Raw genomic sequence first — 25316 nt, 5'->3', positions numbered from 1 at the left:
ACTGGCACCGAAATTAACGTGCGTCAAGTGTGGAAATAATTAACACATAAACGTGACTGGCAAATCCTGTTTGATGCTGCACTTAGAATGCACCAAGACACTCTAATGTACTCCCACCAGGTGTCACTGCATCGTGTGGGAAACGTATGGAAAATCAATCTTATGAATAGAGATGCACTATGAAAAAAAGAAAAGCGCTGTCTGCTCCAACCCTGAAATTGTTTATGAACATAAAATTTCATTTTTGCCGTCGTCAAAAGGCATATAAAAAGAGTTTAAAAAGAGACTTGAAAGTGAGGCGTGCTTTTTAAAATGATAGGATCTGTTGTGAGTGTGTAAATGTCTCATCGTCTCTGCTGAGCTGTCATGGTTGAGGATCTTAACCCATTTAGACCTGGGAACGATTCTACAAATGTCTTCTAAATCCTGTTTCTGTGTCAGTCGTCCTCAAACATTTTCATTTCAAGGACCCCCAAAAATATATGTAATTGGCCGCCGACCCCCATCTGAATATATGTTGTTCCAGGGACCTCCCCAGAAGCAAGGATTTGAGTTAAAAACATTAATATATATATATATACCAGTATTCCAAATTTGTGCTATGAGCTTGTAGATCTGCTATTTTTCAATAGCTAAATTATAACATAATGTTTAAAACACACAGGGGTTCCCACCCAAAATGGGTTAAGCTCTTTAGTCCAAAATGCTGATATTCTGCTCAAGAAACGGGTAAAATGGAACATCTGGCCCCGTCCCACTATCACATGTTGGGAGGATTGATTATGGAAGGAAACTCAATTTGTTCCTCTTTGTATTCTTTCCTCAAGCCTGTCTTTAACTCAAGATATTTCAACTAGTTACTGGGTCTGGATTACAGACGTACAGAGACTTGGTGCATTTATAGCTGGATATCATGTCGGTGGACTACTCCCATTCAACAGCACCGGATGCAGAGAGGAGAACATAGGCCTAATTTATGCCTCATTCCATAGAGAGGAGAAATATCGGCCAAAAGTAAAAATAATGGTGTTGGTGACGGGTGCAGTACTTAGTTTAGACAGTACTTAGTTTAGACTAGTCATTTGGTTAGACCAGTCATTAGTCCTATAACTACAACCTATCTCAAACCCTCACCCTAAACCTAACCTCCCACGGGGCAGCACACCTAAGTCTAAACTAAGTATACACCCCATCGGGGACGATATATCGGCCAAGCTGATAATCGGTCGATCCCTAATTTTATTTATAATGCACTTTACATTTGTGAGAATCTCAAAGTGCTACGGTAAGCAAATGCATGCGATAAAAAGAAGAATCGTCACACCACTGGATCTTCTCACAGATAATGTGCTAACACTTTGACGCTCTGCGTTGTCATTTACAGTCACAGCATGAACAGAGGAGGCGGGGCCCCCGGCGGTGGGCAGTACAGTAATGCCCCACCCCCTGGTAACTACCAAGGAAACTACCGAGGAGGAGGAGGAGGAGGAGGAGGTGGTCACCGCCAACACCAACAACAACATGTCCCACGTAAGAACCACAAACTTAACACTGAGAATGTTACTGTGTGGGGAGGGAATGCACCATGGCTAATCGTGCCTGCGTGCAAGAGATGGAGACTTTGAGACTATGTGTGTCCTCCTGTCTGACTTTGAAGTTGATGAACAATGTCCTTTGGACCACGGTGCTCACGGGCCCGCCAGCGAGACTCCACGCTATTCCGGAGGCACTTGATGCAAATGACTATTTTGGCTCCTCCGGGACCGTGGTTGTCCATTCTGGGTCTTAAACTCGCCAATTAGTGCAAAGCTCTAGCAGAGCTTTGTTGTTGTGGCCTGAAAGAGTCAGTTTGATAAAGGTGATCATGGTGGAAAGTGGGTGTGGGTTTTTAGTTTGTGTCTGTGATGCCTTCCATTGGGAGTTTTATTTCAATGAGATTCTTATAAGCTTTTTATTAGATTCTCTATCAAGAAGGAAAATGTGCAATTGCCAGTTGGCAGTTATTTTTCTTATTAGCTTATTTAAATTTGACTGATCTATTGTCTATCTTTCAATTAAAGAGACTTGATTTGCCTGGAGGAGTATATAAGTGGGTTAAGTTTATTCATAATAGTTTAAGCCTTACTTTGTCATATAACGGATGGGAAAATAGCCGTGCATTGTGAGCTTTTGGCCTGGCTATTTCTTTGCCATTTCTAAAAATCTTAAAACACTGAATAGGGCTCCTGTCCAGAATGGGTTTAACACTTCAGTGGAAATGTTCTTGTGGGCTACGGGCAGTGTGCAGTTGTGCACAATACCGTTGTTGTTTGGCTCCATGTTATAACTTTCTTGATCAAACTAAAAAACATCAAAAGTAGAAGATCCAGAAGCTTGGCGCGTTTTGAGCTTGTCGATCTGCAACTTTTGCTGTTTTTGAATTTTAATCCTGAAAGGGAACTGTTTTGGACAAATGCGGTTCCACCCGACAGACCATGTTTGGCACTGATCAGACCCTCTTCTAGCCTCTGAGGAAATGTTTTTCAAAGATTAAAAAGAAGCCAAAATAGCCGATCTACAAGCTCACAGCGCATGGCTATTTATTTATTTACATATTTACCTACTTGACATGGTTTGATTTAGTGTTGGCTTCAAGGATTTGACTTGATAGTTGATAGCTACTGTATGCATCTCATTGATTTCTAAGTGAAGTTAAACTGTATTGATCTCCTTGGGGTGGAAAAGGGCTTGATCTCAGTATAATCCTAACTAGCATAAGGACGAGTCACTGAACTTTTTATTTTATTTATTACAATATAGTCAAATTAAACGGATGTGATTGATGAGTCCGTCTCCTGTTGCAGAGCCTCTGTCTAATCTACACAAATCCATTTGTAAAACCTTTCTTCCACAACATTACCAAGCCCAGGAATGGGATTAGCCAAGACAAGTAGGACTCATTCAGGATCCCGACGAGGCTTTGCTTTTGTCTAGATGGCACTTCTCCTCTGGTCCAATGGCCAGGCTGGCCCAGTAATCAGTATTGGAGGCTTTTGGTCCGGTGGGCTTTTGTGATGTTGGGGTCCGGGGTCTCCCTGTTTGCTGATTAGCGGTCTACGAGAACAGGGTTTGCTAATGAGATGGTCGAGTGGATGAGTGGGCCCCACTGGATACACACGCACACACTATTATTATACTTGTGAGGACATCAATATTTTCCAACAGCAATTTTTTTATAAACGTGCTTTTATAGCTTTTTTCCTTCCATGTACATTCCAGCCTTAACCCCAACGTTGTGCTGCCTGTGACATGTTGTGAGCTTGTAGATGAGCTGTTTACTGTGTACAACTTGGTTATACAACAGGCATAACTCCAGACAGACCTCTACATTCTAATCCTAACTCCAATTTAAATCTCTTTCCTAATTGTAAACCTGACTCAACAATTTTAAAATTGTAAAACAACCATTATGACTGACTAATCCGAAACATTGTCCTCACAATGTCTCATTTATCACATTCTACATGTCTTGGGGGTACTGGGAGTGAATGGACATTTGGCCCTCACAAATAATGGTAATATCGTCCCTTTCGGGTGCAAACCTCATATGCCCAAAACTGTTACAGTTACAAATTTTGTAACAGTAACAGTTTACAAAATGTGTAAACTGTTACTGTTACAAAATTTGCAGATATACCAACTCAAAACACATTGCTTCATGCCATGTTTCAAGCTTGCGGATCTGCTACTTTTGATGCTTTTGTTTGACACTGTAGTATAAATTCACGGGAAAAACAAAGTACGCGCGCGCGCGCACACACACACACACACACACTCGCACTCAGATACCCTGATAAAAGAGTCCGGGATGAAAAGAGGCATGAAACTCAAAGTTAACCCATTCTGACCTGAGATCAGATTCTAAAAATGTCTTCTACATCCTGACAGTTTTCTGAAAAAGCTATGTTTCTATGTCAGTCGTTCTTCGATTTTTCCAAAATAGCAGACCTACAAGCTCGTAGCGCGCCACTCGGTGGCGCGCTATGAGCTTGTAGATCTGCTATTTTTCAATAGGTAAAGCATAACATAATGCTAACGCCAAAAGGGGTTCCCGCCCAAAATGGGTTAACTTGCCACTTGTGGCGGCGGGGCTGCCCCCTGCGGCGATGTGTCAACACGGTGACACTGAAACACGCCGGGGGTCTTTGTCCGCCCGCGTACCACCAGCTGGAAGCTAATAACCCACCAAAGCAGCCTCCGCTGGTGGCCATTATTGTCCTAAACAACGCCACTGACACCCAGCTTTAATCAGGGGGCTCAGAAAGTAACATTCTATCATCTGAGCCAACCGACCGCGGTGGAAGAGGAGAAAGCATGAATGTTCACCGCTTTCAGTGGTGGAGAGTACCTTTTAACTTGACACATTCTAACGGGGAGTGGATAATGTTTGCTATGTATAATATATACATAATGTACGCGTGTGTGTGTATAGCAACATAACATTTTTCAGTAAACTGGTTTTGAACAGTGGTTCGTTTTTTTGGCTTTCCTCCCTTTATTGATATCAAGAGAAGATGGACAGGAAAGAGGGAGAGAGAGAGAAGGGGAGAGACATGCAGCAAAGGTCGTCATGAACGGGACTCGAACACGCAACGCACATATAGGCCAGAGCCTATATGTGGCGTGCGCCTGGACCACTTGGCCAGCGGGCGCCCCGAACATTGGTTCTCAAAATAGCAGTTATACAAGCTCACAGCGCTGTGAGCTTGTACATCTGCTATTTACATTTTCAGCTTGGGTTCCATATATACCTGTATATCAATTTGAGGGTTCTTGGCTGGCACAAAATCGTTTGAGAAGCACTGATTTAGAAGGCATTTGTAGAATCGGCCTCAGGTCTTAATGGGTTTAGTAAAAGTAGTAATAGCATAATGTAGGAATTCTGTTACAATTAAAGCCCTGTATTATACTTGTATATATATTTTAATTGAATAAAGTGAAATATATTATCAAATGTACTAAAAGTACAGAAAGTTAAAATTAGTCATGTGTCCATCCCATTCAAACGATTTTTGTCAATCTTATGAAAATAGCTGAATTACAAGGATAATATTACAGGTTCTCTGTTTAGTCCAGTTTTTTTTCAATCTTATTGTATTTGTGGCATGGGTATGTCTTTACCATTGTCAACAGGTTTTCAGAAATGGGAACTCTTTCTAGATCGGCTATTTTTGCTATTCGTCGTGTGACAAACTTAAGTGCTTGAGCTTAATTTATGACGTTGTGATCCGACATGTTCGCTTGAAGATCAGTTATGTTTGGCAATTGACACGTCATACCAGTGTCTACTGTAAATTCCAGCCATTCAACTGAAATATCATCTTATAGGAATTTTAGAATCCACCTGTGCATAAAGGTCTTTACACACCGGTTTAGCGTGACCAATATACAATGTGCGATTATTTCCACAAACTATTAATTTACATTTACCGTGCGAAATAAATAAACGTTTACAGGTTTTTTTTTTTAAACTGTTACTTTCCTGTCCTTGGTTTCAAACCCCCCCAGACTCCCTAGATGGAGACATTGGAGTGGTGGTATTAACCCATTCTGGGCGGGAACCCCTTTTGGTGTTTTAAGCATTGTTATGCTTTAGCTATTGAAAAATAGCAGATCTACAAGCTCATAGCGCCGCACTATGAACTAGTAGGTCTGCTATTTTTGAAAAAATGTGGAGCAAATCTTTGAATATATATTCTTTCAGGGCGAGCGTTTTTAACTCAAATCTTTGCTTGGGTTCCTGGAACAACATTTTCAGATGGGGGTCGGTGGCCAATTTCATATATTTTTGCGTGGTCTTTGACATGAAAATGTTTGAGCACAACTGACATAGAAACATAGGGTTTTTCAGATAACTGTCGGGATTTAGAAGGCATTTGTAGAATCGGCCTCAGGTCTAAATGGGTTAATTTGAAAGGGCTTGGGAGCGAGACGTGCAGTTGTTTGTGGCAGCTTGTAATCCTGGTGCGTTAATACAGTGACTGCAGTGTGTTTTAGGGATTCCAGGCGTAATCCTTTGTCGCTTTTGTCTCTATCTGAGCGGCTGCCCCGCAGCCTTTTCAGATCACTGTTAAATAGATTGACAGGTGTCTGCTGCCGTTAGTCGGGCTCAGTAAATGGCAGAACTACAAGGTCACATCACGTCACCCCTGTCATTTGATGTGAGCTTGTAGATCTGCTATTTACTGCATGCAACAAACACCAGCGTGCAGCTAGGTATAAATATAAATCGGGCTTAAGTCGTCAAGTGGTGGAGCAGTCGTCCGCAACATTTTTTTTATTTTTGTGTACCCTTTGAGCCCCCCCCCCCCTCTTACATCTGCTAAAAAGCTAATAAAAAAAAATGCACGTCATGATTTTGTGCAACATGATGTGTAAACTGTCAGAGCCCAGGGGTGGGCGATATGGTGGTAAATATCGCCGAGACGATACAATATCTCCATGGTAGGCCTTTTCAGAGATATCGTGATACAGTGAATGCACATTCTGTGATTTGCAGTTCTATAGCTTAATTTATACTTCTGTAGAAGGACACTTTCGTTCTCCAAAAATAATACGTATTTTGGTCTAAATGGTCTGTTATTACTTTTTCTTTTATTTTTTGTTCCCTTGTAGGTGGTTGAAAAATAACCATAAAGAATCATGATGATAAAATAACCATGAAAACCAACGTGAAAAAGAGTGGTGATAATATTATGCATCGTGATACTGCTTGGAAATAGAATGGTGATATTATATTTTTCCATATCACCCACCCCTAGGAGAGCCTCCCAAACAGACGAGGCCTGTTTGAAAGGTAGGCCTGTTGGAGGTAGGCATGCAGGACGTTGTAGTAGAGTTCTAATTGGGGCCCGGCTGGGTGGTCCTTTTTGAAGTGGTGTTTGTGGAGGAGATAACCAAACGGGACAACTGAGTGACAATATGAGAAGAGCTGCATGCCAGCTTGCTGCTAATTGTGCGTTTGGAAATGTGCGCTTTATGAAGAAAAACAAAGGTTTTATAATATCCGCAGTTGGGTAGAAACCCTCTTATCTCCGTATTCTACAACATTTTTGTGCCTTTTTGTAAATTATTGCCCTGCTTGATCAATGATCATACTACAGCGTCACTCAGCAGATGTACAAGCTCAAAGTGGTGCGTTTTGAGCAAAATAAGTGCCTCGTAGCATGGTTAGTCAGCTGGTTACATTTTTAAGTCTACCCTTCATAGTTTTGCATCGACTGAGGGGGTTATCGACCAACTATTGGAGTGGCTAACTTTCAGGGGGCAGGCCTAGAATGAACTGCGATAACTGCTTGGACAATCAGGTTTCAAATGACTTAATCAGCTCTGAGTTTAACACTTTGAACTGTAGAAAGTAGTACAAATGTATGACTGTCCATACCGTTTAATTTCATGGACCTCCGGTTCGGTATACATTAGGCCACGGGCACGGACCCCCGTCGTAACTCTTGGAGTTTTCAAATGGAAACGTTTAACGGGGTCCATTTGGTTCCATTTCTACACTCTCAGAGTTATAGATCTATGTTTCCTAACTATATTAATTTCGTCATTTACCCTGGAACCCCCTCAATGACCCCTGGGGGTCTCCCCAGACCCCACTTTGAGAACCACTGATATAAACAAACAAGTCCTGAGTTTGCAGCTGGTCATCATCACCCTAGCAACAGTGGAACACGGATGAAGCCAGTTGCTACTTTTTATTTGTCACCCCCCGTCTGTCTCTTTCCCTTGTTTAAGTGGCTTTGTGAAGGAGCTCGCTGTGATGGGACCAGAGGTACTTGAGTTTACCCACAATGCCACAGGCTGAATGCTTATTTCATTTTCTCAACAAGAAAAAATGCAAAGTGTGTGTGTGTGTGTGTGTGTGTGTGTGTGTGTGTGTGTGTGTTGGCTCCATGTTTCCCTCTCTCGCTTGCTCTGCCTCTCTCTCCACCCCCACACCCCTCCGCTGTGATTTGTCATACTGAATAGAGCTTATACAATTTATATATTTATTTTTTGCATTGTTACCACAGCGACTGATTGGTTCTGTATTATCGCCATAAAAGATTTACAATTGTGGGTTTATAGATATCGGGGTTAAGGCTGAGATGAATCGGGTCGTGACCACATTAACCCTAGTGGCGTCTCTTTTTTTGAGGCATGTCGGCGAAATGATTCTAAACAATTGGGCTAAATTCCTGCTAAACAACCCCCCCCCCCATCTCTCCACAGGACATTCTCACCTTCCATTGTTTCGTGAACGGTGTATAAAGGGAGAAAAGTGATCTGGAATCTGTATTTGTATTCCTCTGTTTCGGGCATATTTCGATTTCTGCCTCAGGCATTGGAATGCAAATCAAATGTTTTGATAGTTTTTCATGAATTCTATTTTGCACACAACGTAGCACAGTTAAACCACTCATTAAACACCCTTCTGTCCTCGTGGAATTTAATGCAACACAATTCCAATTTGAAAAGTTTCATAGTAGTCCATGTTTTTATTAAAAGGTATGTTTTTGATGCCACACTATAGCGATGGGTCCTTATAAGAGTTACTGAGGCTTAACACAACCTAACCTCGTGAATCTGTCTTTGGTTTGTCTAGATTCCAGGCAGCAGCAGGGCAGCTTGCTGGGTGTTCCTCCACTCCTCAATCAACCCTCGTACCCAAGGTGAGAGAACTCTATGGTTGTCTACTGTCTAGGCTTTTCTGTTAATTTCTCCTGTAGCCATGTATGCTTTTCTGTGAACCTCTCCTACAGTCTGTTCAGGTAGGCTTTTCTGTCATTCGGTCCCTCGAGCCAACAGTCGAGAGACCAATTTTTGGTTATCTGTGTTCTTGCTTACTGTAAATTACTAAATTGTACCTGATGCCGTGGAATAAGCTGTGTAGAAGGCATGCTCAGCCAGCAGTTGTCTCTGTGCCAAACACTTGTTACAACAAAAATACACGTGGTACGATGACGTTTAAACCGAGATTAATTTCGCAAGCTTCTCTGTCGGCGAATACTCGGGGAAATAAAGTTGTATGCCCCCCTCTAGAATTAAACTGTAATTTAAACATGTCGCCGTCTGAAACTCTGGTTGCTCGTCCCCATAGGAATCAATCAGAGGGGATCGGGCGAGGGGAGGGTGGGGGGGGGCTGGTTGGGGATCTTTTTAAACGTGAAGCTTCTTCTCTGGTGTGCTGAAACAGATTTCTCTGGAGGAGGTTTGTGTAACTTAATGAGCCATCACTAATGCTGTTGAGGTTGTATCATCTCTGCTCCCTTTCTATTGATTCTCTTCTCCCAGACCTTCCCTGCCCGCCCCGGGTTCCATTGTGGCTTTGTGTCAACCTCGGCTCACTTAGTTATTATCCTCACACTGAAAACAGTTTCTTTAGCTACGTTAAGAAAGCAGACCCTGAAATGAAATGCATTAAGAACTTTTTTGGGGGGGGGGAGGTGGGGGGTGTCAGGCAAAGAGGGATTATGGATTCCAGCGCTGTGCTTAAGCTCGCCGTTGGGCCAGTATGTGACCTGGTTTGGTAATAAGGGATGGATGGGACTGCTGGGTATGTCTTTTTTCCCCTTTCTTTTAAACCTTTCCTTTGCCTTTCTTTTCTCATCCTGCATTGTGCTGAATGAGTTGAGACTTTTTTTTTTAATATGGTTGGGGTTGGCTTACGGATGGACACATTGTGTCGGCCGCCTGTGCACTTGGAGGGCCTTGGCCGGCCGAGTTTGGCTTCGTGCCGACGTATGGCATATCGTTGCTGCTGTTCGGCAGAAACCTTGTATGTCAAACTGTTACTTCTCAGGAAATGGGGGTGAAAAAAGAAACTCGTATGGTTTCTTTTGGACAGAAACCTTGTTTCTCCATATTTTATGTAGTTGCTGTCGAGCAGAATTATTATTGTTTTTTGTTTTTGTAATTTTATCATAATATACAGCGTCACACAAAAGTAGCAGATCTGCAAGCTCAGAGCGTTTTGGAGCTTGTCGAGCTGCTACTTTTGCGATTTCCACCCGACAGGATATAGCGGATCTACAATCTCACAGCCCGTCGCTGAAGATTGTAAATCTTTTTTTTTCGCCTTATTTTATATTTTTTATGGAGGGATAGACAGTAGGCTGACAGGAAATTGGGAGAGAGATGGGGGGGAGTGACAGGCTGTAAAGGCTATCGGGATCGGGAGTCAAACCCGCGGCACACTGCCAGACTAGATTACCAGCCAAGGTGCCTGGACCACTGAGCCACGACCCAGGCCGCGGATTGTAAATCTGCTATGTTTTGAGTACATAGAAAAAGTGCTATATAAATTAGATGTGTTTTTTAAACCTTTCTTTAGATGACAGTGAAAGTGGTGTCTGTGGGATTCTTTGGAACTCACGGTTCTTCCCCCCCCCCCCCCCTTTCCTGAAAAGTAACGCTTTTGGACATACAAGGTTTCCAGTAAGGTTCATTTCATACTTGCGCGTTCTTCCGTGGATCTATAGGAAGCTCTAAGTCGTCCCATACGAGTGGCTGTTTCATCCTTTGAGGCCTGGATCCCCGGGGTAAATGGCAGTCAGCGGGGGGTCTCACTGAGGTCAATTCGAAGTTGAAACGATAGAAATTTCAAAAGGTCTTTCGGCTCCTTTTGATCAGTGCCATCAGCCATACTTGACCATGATTGAATGGAATACCCCTCCCCCGCAAGGACTTAACAAGGACTCCCCAAAATTCACTAACTGAGTGAAAATGGAATTTTATAGAAGTTCACTCATTTACTGCCAAGAATATTTGACAGATGGCTATCATTGCCAGCAATTTTTAAATACCAAATTTCCTGTCAAAACGTACTTTTTGACCTTTTCTGTGCTGTCCGTTGCCTGAATCACTAAATCGTCTCGAATGGAAACCTCATATGTCCAAGACTTTTCAGGATTCAAAGTAGCAGATCTACAACCTCAAAACGAGCTTGTGGATCTGCGGCTTTTGCTGCATTTGTGTGACGCTGTAGTATGATCAAGTAGGGTGTTAATTTACGAAAAAACACAATGTTCTGGGAACCCCTTTTAGTGTTTTAAGCATTATGTTGTACTTTAGCTGTGGAAAATAGATCTACAAGCTCATAGCGTGGCACAGAGTGCCGCGCTACGAGCTTGTAGATCTCTTCTGAAAAATCGTGAAAATGTGGCTCAAATCTTTGAATCTTTCACAGCTTCTGGGGGGGGGGGGGAAACAACATTTCCAGACAGGGGTCCGTGGCAAATTACATATATTTTTGGGGGTCCTTGACATGAAAAGGAATATAAACACAAGACCTTGGGCAAAACTTCATATATATATTTACCCTGCTCCAATCCCCCTCACCATGCTGGAAATAAAACGTCTGGCTTTCCGAGGCTACATCCGTGCTGACGCAATGACTGTCCTGTTTCTGGTTTAGCTTTACGTGCGGGGCACATCATATGAACCTCTCCGTCTCCGGTCAGTGCGGGTTGTTGTTTATGTGCATGGCTCAGAAAATAAGTAACAAACTAACATGAGAACGTAACGTTATCGAGTTGGAGAAGGTTCACGTGGAAGGTAATGCAGATTGTATTCTGAAGATGTGCCAAACTGCTGCTGGCTGCTGTGATGATAATATATAGACCTATATGTCTTCTATATTGTGTGCGATGCACACACTGTTTAGTATTTACTATTATAGTTTTATGTTTTGATAATCAGCACTTTGCCATATATATGTCAAAGTCGTTAATGTCGTTAATGCCCTAGTCTAAATGGGTTAATCGTAATCGTGGGCAAAAGCCCGGCCCTGTAAGTGGCATGGATGATGATCTGTCGTCGAGTGTAATATATTGTATTGCCGCCTCCTCACAGACCGCAGCAGTACGGAGGAAGTGGTGGTGGTGGTGGAAGTGGTGGTGGTGGTGGAGGTGGTAGTCACGGGGGCTGGGACCGGGCCATGCAGTCGCAGACTGGAGCCTACAACCAGAACCAGTCCCGAGGAGGTGGTGGAGGAGGAGGAGGAGGGGGGCATGGTGGTGGAGCAGGGAACTACCACCAGCGCTACGACCAGCCCCAGCAGCAGCAGCAGCAGCAGCAGCAGCAGCAGCAACAACGCCGCGATGACAGAGGGGGACCCCCCCAGCAGCAGCAGCAGGTGAGACCTTTATGCCACTGGTTCCCAAACACTGGGTGGGTCGTCATACATTTGTGGTTCTCAATACTTCTTTTTTTTTTATGGGTCCCTTTTATTATTGTCTCCACCAGGCCGAAGGCATGGGGAGAGAGTGTGTTTTGCCGTCCGTCCGTGTGTGTGTGTGTGTCTGTCCGTGTGTCCGTCCGTCTGTGGACAGCTAATCTCCGGCACCGTTGGCTTGATCGCAGCCATACTCTGCACACACACACTCCCTGAATGCCACAGCTGAACCTCTGCCCCAAGGTTTTCATATTGGCCTCTTATAGCGCCACCAGGAGGAGATTTTTTGGACAGTACACCTACAGATTTTGTCCAAACATCACGCAAATTGGTACAGTCTCTCTAGAGCCATTCAACGAAACGGGTCTTTCAGATTTTTCAGACTCCATCCTGATTGGCTACCAAAGTTTGCAGGAGTGCACGGTTTCAAACAAAATGCCGCAAATCATGAACACATCGATTTCTCATAATCCATCCTGATTAGCTACGTTGGCTTCTAAAGTTTTCAGGAGTAGCCCACTTTGTACCCGTTTTGTACAAATCGCCACAACTCCACTCAAACTGTGCATACATATTCCCACTAGGCTTTCAAATCGGCGTCATGGTGGCACTACAACAGGCCAAGTCGCGTCACACACACAAAACATAACATGTTTATATTACTCTTAAACATTTTGCCAAACATCACACACTCCTATCCTGGTGGAGACCTGTGCCCAGAAGGGCACTTTTTCTATTTTTGTCTCCACCAGGCCGAAGGCATGGGGAGAGAGTATGTTTTGCACTCCGTCCGTGTGTGTGTCCGTGTGTGTGTCCGTCCGTCCGTCCGTCCGTCCGTCCTTCCGTCCGTCTGTTACCAGCTAATCTCCGGCACCGTTAACCTGGTCGATGCCAAACTTTGCACACACACTCCCTGGATGCCAACGATGAACCTCTGCTCCGCATTTTCCAGAACGGCCTGTTATAGCGCCACCATGACGCAGCTTTTCACATTTTTTACCTAAAACTGCACCGATCTGCGTGAAACGTTGCATGCACACTCCCTAGAGGCCAAGGACAAACCTTTGACCTGCATTTTCCGCATCTGCCTTTTATAGCGCCACCAGGAGGCCGACTTTTGCAAAACACATTTTTTGATATTACTCCTCCAGATTCTGTCCAAAAATCTCACAAATCGTTACACAGTATCTCTATGGTCATGTGCTCAAGTCGGATCTGTCCGATATTTCATATTCCATCCTAATTGGCTATAATTGGCTTTCACAGTTTGCAAGATTGCCCCGTTTTGAACAAAAGCCTCAAATCATGAACGCAGCATGCAATTTACGTGAAATCTTTCACACATTTTCTTACTAGGCTGAGGAATATATCCCACCCTTTTCACATTGGCCTGTTATAGCGCCACCAACAGGTTGATTTTTGCAAAACACATTTTTGGAACAAAATGCCTCAAGTCATCCAATTGCCATCAAAGGCAAACATGTTTATATTACTCCAAACATCTCACACAGTCCTATCCTCCTGGTGGAGACCTGTGCCCAGAAGGGCACTTTTTCTAGTTTGTTTTTTGTATTTCGAAACATTTTCAAAAACCATTCCCCCAAAAAGCTGCATTTTTCATGAATTAAAAACGAATCAATGGCAGTGACTTTTTTTCAGTAATTTCATGAAGAAAACACATGCTTAAGAAGTGGTGAAAATAGCTGATCTAAAAGCTCACAACGCGGCGCGAAGCATCCCATGTGAGAGGGACACAGTGTAGATTTCCAAGCTCACTTGTAGAAAGGTTTCCTGCGGTTCCTTAAAGTAAAAATTATACTGTATAACATTGTTATTTCAATGGTGATGGACAGTGGAGTCCGAGTCAACTCATGTGAGTTGTTTGACATTGCAAATTGAATACACATCCTGCACCATTCAATCAATCTGGGGGTCCTTCCAATTTAAATCACTGCTTTAGATTATCGTTTTAAAATTTGGAAATATTCCAAAACATTCCTGAACAGAAGAACCCTTGATAGTGTAAATGAATGTCTAAAACCCTCAGGGTTCCTTGAGGGCGGTACCAAATGTACCCTTACAAGTCTGTTCTCTGAGTGTACAAATCTGGAAATTGTGCAATTGAGTTATTATGGGTGTTCTTTGAAATTAAAAAGGTTTGAGAACTACTGATTTAGAAGGCATTTGTAGAATCGGCCTCGGGTCTTCATGTAAATGATGTATGGATGTTTGTGGTGGTGTTTTTTGCAGGGTTATGGATCCTCCAGCTCCAGGGGAGGCTATGCCGCTCCACCACCTTCTAGAAGATACAACTGGAACTGAAATGATACAAATGGACACGTGGGGCCAGGATTTTGTACATGAAGCTCTTTCATGTCCGTCTGCTTTTCCCTCATTGCTTATTTGTGAACGTTTTTTCTTCTCGCCGCTAAAAGTAAATGTCCTGTAGATGAGATTTGTTTTTTTAATGGACGTCATGTGAAATAGATGAGTTATTATTTTTTCCGGACGACGACTGCTTGCTCGTTTGTTTTTTATTTAGGTTTTGTGTTTTTTCCTTTTTTGAGATTTTGAGAGATTTCTCCAAACACTTATGTTTTAAATTTGTTACATCATGTAATAAACAGGAATTTAAATCTCAACTTGTGATTGGTCATTCTCTTCCAAATCAAAAGTGTCTGATTCGCACAAACTTGTGATTGATTTCACATATTTATTTGGTCTTTTACTCATGCAGTTTTAATTACAAAAACAAATCATTCAAATGCATAAACCAATAGTTGTTGAATGTCTGTTTGGTCAAAATCAAATCACAGGTTGCAGTAGCCTATATACCCATTTTGGGCGGGAACCCCTTTTCGTGTTAGCATTATGTTATGCTTTAGCTATTGAAAAATAGAAGATCTACAAGCTCATAGCGTGCCACTGAGTGGCACGCTACGAGCTTGTAGGTCTGCTATTTTTGAACGACTGACATAGAAACATAGCTTTTTCAGAAAACTGTCAGGATGTAGAAGACATTAGAATCTGATCTCAGGTCAAAATGGGTTAATGTAAGCACTTGCTTTACTTTAATGTTTAGATTATTTCACATTTTGTCTGCAGGCAGGGTTCATCTTATGCCTCAGCCTGTTTTGTTGCATTCTCTGATCCTGTATTGACCACAGTCTAATTTACTACCAATGTTTACCTACTAAACAATAAAGTGAAATCGACCCCTGTTGCATTGCCATGCATAAATTCACACTTCTGACCTTATAATGCAGTATATGATGGGTTATGAAAGAAAATACTTATTTTTCTAATATGCAGTACATTTTACTCCAAACACGGTGCTTCATTTTAATTCGGTGGGGGAAGGAAATCCTATTTTGTCCTGGTTTGATGAGGTATCCTTAAATTATGTTCCACTTTGCGTTCCCAGGGATTAGAGCTAAAACAAATCTCACGACTGAAAATGTGTGAGGCTCATTGATTTGTGAAGACTCTGTGACAGGAGTCCTCCACAATGTTGCTGTGTCATACACAATTGTAGAAGTATGATCTTTTTAGAATAGGTAGGCCTATTCTCATTCCTGCTGCTCTATAGGCGTAGCCAACCAATTTAAGAAGTTGGCCCCAACCTTTGCTTTCATGAAATATCTGAGATCATTAGTGTTTATGGACATGCTAATTTGACCACCCATTGTTTTATTTTTGTGAATATTACAGTAATCCGTTGTGGAGACTGAGAACTTCAATCCAATGCTTTCCATTGAAATTGCTTTCTTCACCCTCAACTTTAACCACAATCAAATGAATAACAAACAAGATGAGAGACTTTGTATATCGCTGGTTTAATTCACGTAAACCTGCCAGCCATAACCTACAATCTTGTCTTTGTGGTACTAAATGCCAGCAGCAATCACAAATGTAATTTTACGAAAAAAGAAAAAAATACAGCCACTGTGGAATGTCTGCAATACACAGTTCAATTTCATTGCTCTACATATTGCCAGAATTATTTATATTTCTGAGAACTGAACCCAAGCATTTTTTTATTTTTTTCAGCCTATACTTTTTTCCAGTGCTTTTAATTGTTCTCAAGGTTTGTTCGCCCCCAATTCAGTCTGAATGGATTGTTAGGGGTGTAACTCGGGTGTACAAAATATTGTTCCATTTAAGGGTCCATTTGGTTCCATCACCATGTGTACACTCGGAGTAAAAACACAAAAGCTCATATCAAACTGGGGATCCATGACGTGAAAAGGGGGGGAAATTGCCAATCACTGTTTATAATTGAGTGATCAAGTGCAGTCAGATCCAACTTGACAATCGCGTCCAGTTCAAGAGCAAGATTTGTATTTATATATTTTTAAAGGTCGACGTATATAAAGTTTACACGTCCTCCTTTTGTCCACGTGACCTCGTGCTACCAGGTCCGTCCGTACAGTAAGTTAGCATTGATCATGCTGTAATTATCGATCAGCCCCGCGTCCGTGTGGCTGGCGTTTATCTGCGCGTGGTGGTGCAGTGACAGTCCCCCCGTTACAGGGGAGAGGATTTGTCGTGGTGGTGGGCTCGGCGGCGACACGGACATGATGTCGCCCTCCTCCTCGAGGTCCTCCGTGCAGTTCGCTGTCAGAGACAACGGGTTGACGTGCAGCAGCAGGTGCTGGTTCTGCGGTTGTTGGCCACCATCATGAACGGTGCTGTTTTGCCGCGGATGGTGAGCGGCGGAATGCGTGTCCGCTTGACAGTTCTTATTGCCGCCGCCGCCGGATCTGGTGGTGGTGAAGGGCGAGCCGGGCGATACGCTGCCGCCCGGGTCGCCCTTCACCACCGCCAGACCCGGCGCTGGCAGCACCCCGCCGGTTCGGTTCGGAGAGCCGGCGGCGCCGCCAACGCACGAGGAAGAGGACTGTCCTCCCCCTCCTTGTAGCTGCTGCTGGGCTGCCTTGTCCTTGACCTGCCGCTTCATCTTGTAGCGGTGGTTCTGGAACCAGATCTTCACCTGCATGGGCAGTGGTGGGGGAAAAAGTATTGGAAAAGTCTGGAATTCAAAATGGATTAGAGTAAAAAGTAGGCCTGCCGCCTACACATTTGACTAAAAGTAGAAACGTTAGCACTTTCTAGGCCTATGGCTACTTTCTACAAAAGTGGAATGTGCTCATTATGTCCCGTGGGCCGTTTCACAAGTTTTCAGATTATTTTGCCTTGCATCGTGAATCGATGCATTATTTGTGAGCTTAGTTGTGGATCGACTATGCTGTGTTGTAATAATAATTAAAGTCTACAAAGTAGCCTATCTCGTTTTCAAATGAGTTAAAGCACAATAGGCCTATTTGGATCCGAAATGAGAGTAGAAGTAAAGGCAGGGCACTATATTGGAAATACTTGAGTCATGAAGTAAAGTACAAATACTTCAAAATTGTACTCAAGTACAGTACTTTGAGTAAATGCGCTTAGTTACTTTCCAGCACACCGTATAGGCCTATACTGCACCTGGGTGGGCGTCAGGTGGATCATGGCGGCCAGGTGCTCCCTCTCCGGGGCGGACAGGTACTTCTGCTGCTTGAAGCGCCGCTCCAGCTCCAACACCTGCGCCTGGGAGAAGAGCACGCGCCGCTTCCTGCGGCACGGGGCCGCGGCGTGCTGCTGCAGCACCATGGACTTGGCGGCGTGGTGGTGGTGGTGCTCCATGCCCGCGGCGAGCGCCGACATGCCGGCCATGTTCATGCCGCCGGAGGCCCCCATGAACCTGGAGACTTATACCGAGAAATAATAATAAAATTGATTTATATGCTATACACAATGGAAACAAGGCCGCATGGCGTTTTGTGTTATCCTTTCCTGTAGCACCTATAGCCTATTCAATCAATCAACAGGCACGCACACACACTTTAACATCTTCATTTGCTTTCACATTTAACAAGAAATGATTGAACACAAGCAATCAGATGCACAAACTTAATTGGAAAACTCAACAATTGCTTCCGGATACAGATCACGGTTACAGGAAGCATCGCCGACTGCCAATTATCACAGACACTGAACAGAATTTTGCCAATGCCTTAGCTCTCGGCTTGGGTATTCCTGCAATCTGCAGGCTTCTCACGACAGATTTATGGACATTACCGAGGCCTCCAAATATGAACACAAGTAGTTTACATTTGTATTTTGTAACCAAGGTGTATAATGGCATCCTTAAGATTCTGGTACTTAAGGAATGCCTCTTCCTGTGGTGAAATGTATGCTTGCCACTTCCAAAATGGTCACTTCTCTATACTGTCCAGTCTGTCCTCGTCATCAACAACAATTTTTATACTGTCTCCTTGTTATAGTGTTATTTGAGAGACCGCAGCTGACTTTTATGTTTTGATTAGGCGTATAGCGTGCTCAAAGCACGCGGATAGATGGCTATTTCCATATGAATCAGATCGCTTCCTTGAATATATATATGCCTAATGCACACATGGCAAGAGAAAGAGGAAAGTTGTATATATATATATTTTTTTTTTTTTTACATTTTGAGGATTAGAATGGGAATAGGCTTTTTATATTCATGTATTTTTATTTTTATATGTAAAGCACTTACATTAGCCATATTTTAGTTAGGGTGCACAAGAACCTATATGTATAGCCTGGCTGTGATAATGCAAAGGTAAAAAGTGACTCAAATTACATGTTGAATCAGGGTGTGTGAAAAATAGGTTACAAATTAACAGGAACAGGTGCACACCTTTTTAACACTTGAAAATTGGTGTAATTGGTGTCAAGTTGTCCGGCTTGTATACATGCACAGTTAAGATGTATACAGTTGTTTAATCATCATGTGTATGTATTTAGCCTATATCTGCATTTGTGTATTCTCACCGGTGAGATTTAATTTGTTTTACATTTTCCCACAATTCTTTCCACCGTTAACGTAAAGGATGTTTCAGATGCATTTGGTTTGAAGTTTGAACTGATCAAAACGCTCTTTCAAGGTATACCTTGTAGGCCTACAGTCTACTATATATAGTAGACTGTAGGCCTACATATAGGCGTATGCTGTCAAGCAACCTTATCTGTAAATTACTTACAACAGTGTCATTCACAAAAGTAGCACCGATATTATAGCTCAAGATGAGCTTATAGGTATGCCATATTTTGCTATTTTTGGCTGAAAATAAATAACTGAAACTTTCAATGTGAAAGGGAATGGCTTTTGAAAATGTCGATCAATGAAAAGTAGACCTATATCAACAATATAAAATATTGAACCAATTATAAGTAGGCCTAGGTCTATATTAACACTATACAAATATTGAACCATTTAAAAATGGGCCTATCAATAGCTGTTTTTGAGATGCAAGGTTTCCACCTGACAGCCATGTATGTATGTATGAATAATAGACATGAATAATATATTATTAATAATGTATTATTCTATTAATAATAAGTGCCCCAAAGGTGACTACAAGAGATTGCTGCTTGTTTTAATATAGCCTATAGGCCTAACGTATACACTTTCCCCATGTTTTCTGTGTGGGTTTTTTCCCTGCATGTGTTTCTTTGTACTTTGTATTATGTTTTTCCACTTGCTTTGGCAATGTGGGTTAATTGTATAGGTTAAATGTGGGCCTATATGTTCTCAAGCCAATAAAGCTCCCTTGAATAGCCTATTAAGTGAACTTACTATATAGGCCTAACTTACTTGTGGGATAGCGGGGTTCCGGGTTGCTGTACCACGCAGCGGCGGGGCCTCCTCCCGTTCTCACCGTCTCCTGATAAGACGGCAGCTCTCCTATGTTACCGATCCCTCCGTTACAGTTACCGATCCCTCCGTTACAGTTACAGATCCCTCCGTTACAGTTATGTATCCCTCCGCTGCAGTTATTTATCCCTCCGTTACAGTTACTTATTCCTCCGTTACAGTAAGGGCTCCCCATGGCGCCGGGGGAGAACTGATGGTGGTGATGGTGGTGGTGTTGGTGGTAAGCAGAGGAGCCGGTATGGCCCGCCGGCGGCAGCCCGTGCTGCTGTATGCCCGGCGGAGACACCTGGCTCTGCCGGTACACCACCGTGGTTGCCCCGCCGGCGTCCATCCCTCCGAACTTGATCCTATAGCTCTCCTCTATGGGACTCAGGATGTCTGCGAATTTAAGGAAGACAGTTTGTTAAAACTATAGGCTATACATTAAAACGTTTTAGTTTAACAGAAATAAAATACAATTTGAAATGAGGCTTTTAAAAACAAAACTATAATTAACATGACGCTGTGTCTAAAACTAACTATAGCCTAACTAATATAATACAATTCATAGTCTTATATGCAACATTTCTGACCTTGTTGAATCTTGCTCACTATACTCCCATATTACAAAAAAGTAGGCTACAAATATTATTAAAAACGAATAAAACTAAACTAAACATTTCTACAAATAAAAACTGAAATAAACTATATCACACCCGCTTGGGGGAAAAAATGAAACAAATCTAAACTAAACCGAAATTGAAAACACAAAAGTCGAAACGAAAAAATAAATTAGGCCTAATAAATAAAATAAAATGGCCTACTGTAAAATGCAAAACTATAGCCTAATAGCCTAACCTTGAACGGAGAACGGAGTGGAGTGCTTCGGGCTCAGGGACATGGCGACACCCCCCCCACACACGTTCTGCACGAAACACAACAGATTTTTAGTTTAGTTTTATTTGGGTTAATTTAATTTGATTTATTTGAAAAGCAATAACCAATTGACAACATAATTACAACTTGTCGCTGCCTGTCGGGCCAATTAACCTCGCGTGTCCATATTTCAAGTTAGCCTAATTCGTCATAGCCTGCCCTATACACAATGTGCACTGACAAAAACATGTATTTAAAAAAAATGAAAGTGTGTCTGTGGGGTTGTATAAATATTTGACCGATGAAAAGTATTAACAAGAGCTTGTGACTACATTAATCAATTGGAATTGCTCTTTGTTTCTCCATTTCCTGAAAAGTAAAGTATTTAGACATGCGAGAATGCAAGATTTAAACGAAATCACAGCCTAAGTCCACGATCATGTTCATTTGGTCCACTTTATAAATAACAGAACATGGCACTTCACGTTTTGTGAGACAGTCTAAATTAAAAGTTTTGTTTTATTTTTATTTTTATTTTTAACAGCCCTTAATCAAATTAATATTTAAAATAACATTTTAAATATAGTAGGCTACATACCTAAGTCCCACTGGAACCTTTTCCAAAAGCCAGGATTTTGTTGCGATGTTAAAATGTCCTCAAATTTGAAGTGTATTTGACTGACGCATCCAGGCTGTTCCACAGAAGTATAGTACAGCTCCAAAGAGTCAAATGTCCTTTTCCCTACTATAGACTAAACTGACTAAACTGATCAGATGTTTGTTTTTGCTTGTTTTTATTTCACGGTATGGGCGTGCAGTCGCCGGTAGGAGTCGGTATTTGTTGTTGTGAAGAGGAGAGGTATCCATTCCAATTTGATCGTCTCTTTTTGGACTGAGCAGAGGCGCCGAGATGGAGTTTGAAATGTTCAAATCTTCTTTCTTCGCTCGGCAGGGGTTTCAACACTCATGGGCGGAGCAACCGGTCCAGGAGAGCCCCCCCCCCCCTAACCATGATAATGATAACCTTCTATACGAGAACATTTCCCCTTAAAGAGAAAATATAGTTGAATAGATCTCGTTTTGAATTGCTATATCAAATTGGTTTCACCCATGGTTGTTGCAGACAGACCTTTTCTGAGTCAATAACCTAAGAAAATTAAGTGTTTGTTTAATAATGTAACTATAGTACCAATTTACCAAATGAATGCATGGTTACATTTGCCTCTCGGAGTTACAAATTGATAAAGTAACACTGTTTTGCGCTGTTAGTTTGGGTCATTTTAAAGTTACTTTATTTTGACCATTCAAACTGACGTTTTAGACAATTTGACAAAGAAAGCATGAAGCGTGCATGGCTTTATTCCACCATCATGATCCACCTTGCGTTGTGTTGTTTTGTTTATACAAAAGCCAAAGCTATACCAATAACATGTTCTCTGAAATAATTTCAGTATTTTATTTGTAAATGTCGTAATCTCAAATGACACGTTATGGGTTAATCATAATAGCTTCATATAGGAGTAGCCTATAGGATTTTGAAGTTATCAAGTAATAATAATAATAACTAGAACTGCACTCTGTCGAGTGCCTACTTGCTTGTTGCACACTAGTGCGCAAGCAGAGCGTGCAAGTGCTGTAGAACGCTATAAACTTTCAAATCTTAGTATTGAATTATTAGATTTAGCTATTTGCTACGTACCTTGCTTCTGAAGGAAAAAAAGTTGTATTTTTAAGTATGGTAAAATCATCGTTACGTCACCGTCAACTATACCATGGCATTGGTACATATATTCATCACGTCATATGCTCATATGTCCATATATGTGTACATGTCTATATGTATGTATATGTAGTTTTCTGAGTGGTTGGTGGTATAATGTGATCGGCTGGGTCGTTTGATGTGTATGTACTTGACACTGAAACGTATCATCATTACGTCACCATCGTCAACCAATTATACCCTGGCAATGGTACATAATCTTCATCACGATTCACGGAAAACATACCTGCACGGTCAGCTTCCGTATGTCCGTATGACATCATATCACGTGCATTCTTAGGGACATTGGTACATATCTTCATCACGTCATGGGACATATGCTTCGTAGCATGACAAAAACACACCTGCACGGTCAGCTTGGGGCCAGCATATGACGTCATAACATGTGCTGGCCCCAAACACGCGCATCGTATAGCACCTGACTGAAAACATGACTTGCACGCTCTGCTTGCGCAAGTAACTAGAAATGCACCAAGTCTCTCTCTCTCTCTGTGTGTGTGTGTGTGTGTGTGTGTGTGTGTGTGTGTGTGTGTGTGTGTGTGTGTGTGTGTGTGTGTGTGTGTGTGTGTGTGTGTGTGTGTGTGAAATCCACATAACTCGAGATCCGTTTGCCCCACCGACTTCAAATTCGACACACGCATTCCACCCCCACAGGGAGTGCAGTTCCCGGTGCCGGGACCCACGGTTGTCCAGAACCGCCCCAAAAGGCCTCTGCCTGGGCTCTGGTGAGGGCCCCTGCCCAGTGTCCATATTGGGCTCTGGTGAGGGCCCCTGCCCAGTGTTCATATATGCGGAGCTGGCCTGTTCTGACATCATTCTGACGTCTGCATAGACTCCATATTTGGGCATGCCTGACAAAGAACTCCATATATGGGCATAAAATGGACACGGACGTAATATCTGGGTGGGGCATTCATTTCCAAGTAGGCCAGTGCTGAACGGGCACCACTGTAGAGGGACTTTATTTATTTGACTCCATTTTTTTAAATAGTTTATTTTAAACCAAAAATCCTCTTCTCCCACTTATGCCAGTGTGCCAGTCATCACCATATAGTTATATGGTCATCACCCTACTTTGTGCCAATGTTTGTTGGCAATGGTGCCAAAGGTTGCTTATACCATGGCCTCCTATAGTCTATACATGAAAAAGGAGGAAGATTACCCAAAAGACTGTCTAAAATGTATATAGACCTGCATTATGTATCATGCAGCCAACAAGGTATTTGTTTGTCTTTATTTTAGTGTTTTGGTAAAATGTTCGTATCTACATGCTATGCATGGTTTATCTATTTTTATGTTGTTTAGTTTTCATGGTGGATTTGGAAGAATTTAAGTCAAGCCCCATAATTATAAATCTAAGGAAAGCACTTGTGTCTTGTAACTGGTCGGTCAGGCTACTGTATACTTGGCCTCACTCCCCGAACCCACCTCAGCCCTGCCCATTTTGATAGGCTGGAATGGTTTAAGGGTTGACGACATGCAGAGTTATACAGCATCTTGCAATGTCTGGTCTGCAAGATTCGCTACACCACCAAGATACCCATGTACCTGTCCAAATACTTCCTTAACGAAGTCCACACTCACAACACCAGAGGGAGTTCAACAAACCACGTATACAACCCAGATTTGGCTCAAACAAGGGATTTCATTAAATTAATCCTAAAATGAATCCTGAAATGTACTCATTCTGCATACTGTGAAATAAAAATATCAATCAATCAATCAATCAATCAATATAATAGGTCCTAACTAATAATCATGATAAAATGGCACAATGTTTCTATACTCAGTCTGTGTCTCATAGGAGGGCTGTGGGCAGTTCAGAAACCATCATTAGGCAGGTATTTTTTTTAATATCATACATTGCATAACATAATGTGAATGCAATCACTGCATTCAATTTAACAATATATGGCAGTGGTTGTATTATTATTCATCTTTTCATATTTGGATCCGTATCCACTGGCACTGCCTAGTTTGTCCATCTGTACCTGCGTAGATTGATTGGTCATGCCTGTCATCATGTTTCTCTAGAATGTGTCAGATTCTTTTTTGAGTGGAACCACTCCAAGGAACAGCAATGTCCGTGATGTTCAACTATTGAGTGGTGCAACCACTCCAAGGAACAGCAATGTCCGTGATGTTCAACTATGTGTGTGGGATTTGCATCACTCAGTTCACACGGGTGTGATTTTTTCTTCACACCAGAAACTTGCGTCTTTGTTTATGATTAAATATTAATGAGAAGCCTCTCTGAGAGTATCCTAAATGTTAGCCTCACAATGTCAAACGTCTATTGCAAAGTTTTTGGAAAGAAAGGAAGTCAGCAGTCCCTAGAGGAGCTAGCCTATACTTAGACCTAGAATGTCTGTGATCATTCATATACTGTGCCAACTGTATGTAACAATAGCAGACATTCTAGGGCTAGCCTATACTGTACAACAGTTGTATCCTGAGGACTGATTATGGATTACTACATGATTGAAGACATCCAGGCCCGGTTCTTCCTACAGGCCGACGAAGCCACCCGCTTCGAGCGCCATGGGGGGGGGGGGGGGGGGGGGGGGCGCCCCCATGTCTCTGTCTGCCCAGTGTCCCCCCAGTGCCCCCCCAGTGCCTCCCCAGTGCCTCCCCAGTACCAGTCCCCAGTGTCTCCCCAGTGCCAGTGTCCCGCCAGTGCCTCCACAGAGCCTCCCCAGTGTCCCCACAGTGCCTCCCCAATGGACCCCCAGTGCCTCCACAGT

The 25316-nt window shown here is 42.5% G+C and overlaps 1 protein-coding gene and 1 long non-coding RNA gene across 3 annotated transcripts in view; one reads left to right on the top strand and one right to left on the bottom strand.

The window, feature by feature from the left end:
• xrn2 (5'-3' exoribonuclease 2) overlaps positions 1-14841 on the top strand; it is a 38532-nt gene extending 23691 nt beyond the window's left edge. For both annotated transcript variants that reach the window (XM_079526836.1, XM_079526835.1), the window contains 4 exons: positions 1385-1530; positions 8630-8696; positions 11878-12160; positions 14450-14841. In XM_079526836.1, coding sequence (XP_079382962.1) covers positions 1385-1530; positions 8630-8696; positions 11878-12160; positions 14450-14521 — 568 coding nt within the window. In that variant the 3' untranslated portion in view covers positions 14522-14841. The remainder of the gene's footprint in view (positions 1-1384; positions 1531-8629; positions 8697-11877; positions 12161-14449) is intronic.
• Positions 1-25316, bottom strand: part of LOC306940467 — a 560182-nt gene that overhangs the window by 501950 nt on the left and 32916 nt on the right. The gene's annotated exons all lie outside the window — the stretch shown is intronic.

The sequence above is a fragment of the Electrona antarctica genome (assembly GCF_951216825.1).
Source record: "Electrona antarctica genome assembly, chromosome: 17".
NCBI classification, from domain to species: Eukaryota; Metazoa; Chordata; class Actinopteri; order Myctophiformes; family Myctophidae; genus Electrona; species Electrona antarctica.
Note: the sequence above shows the minus strand (reverse complement) of the source record. Positions and strands in the feature narration are given on the sequence as shown.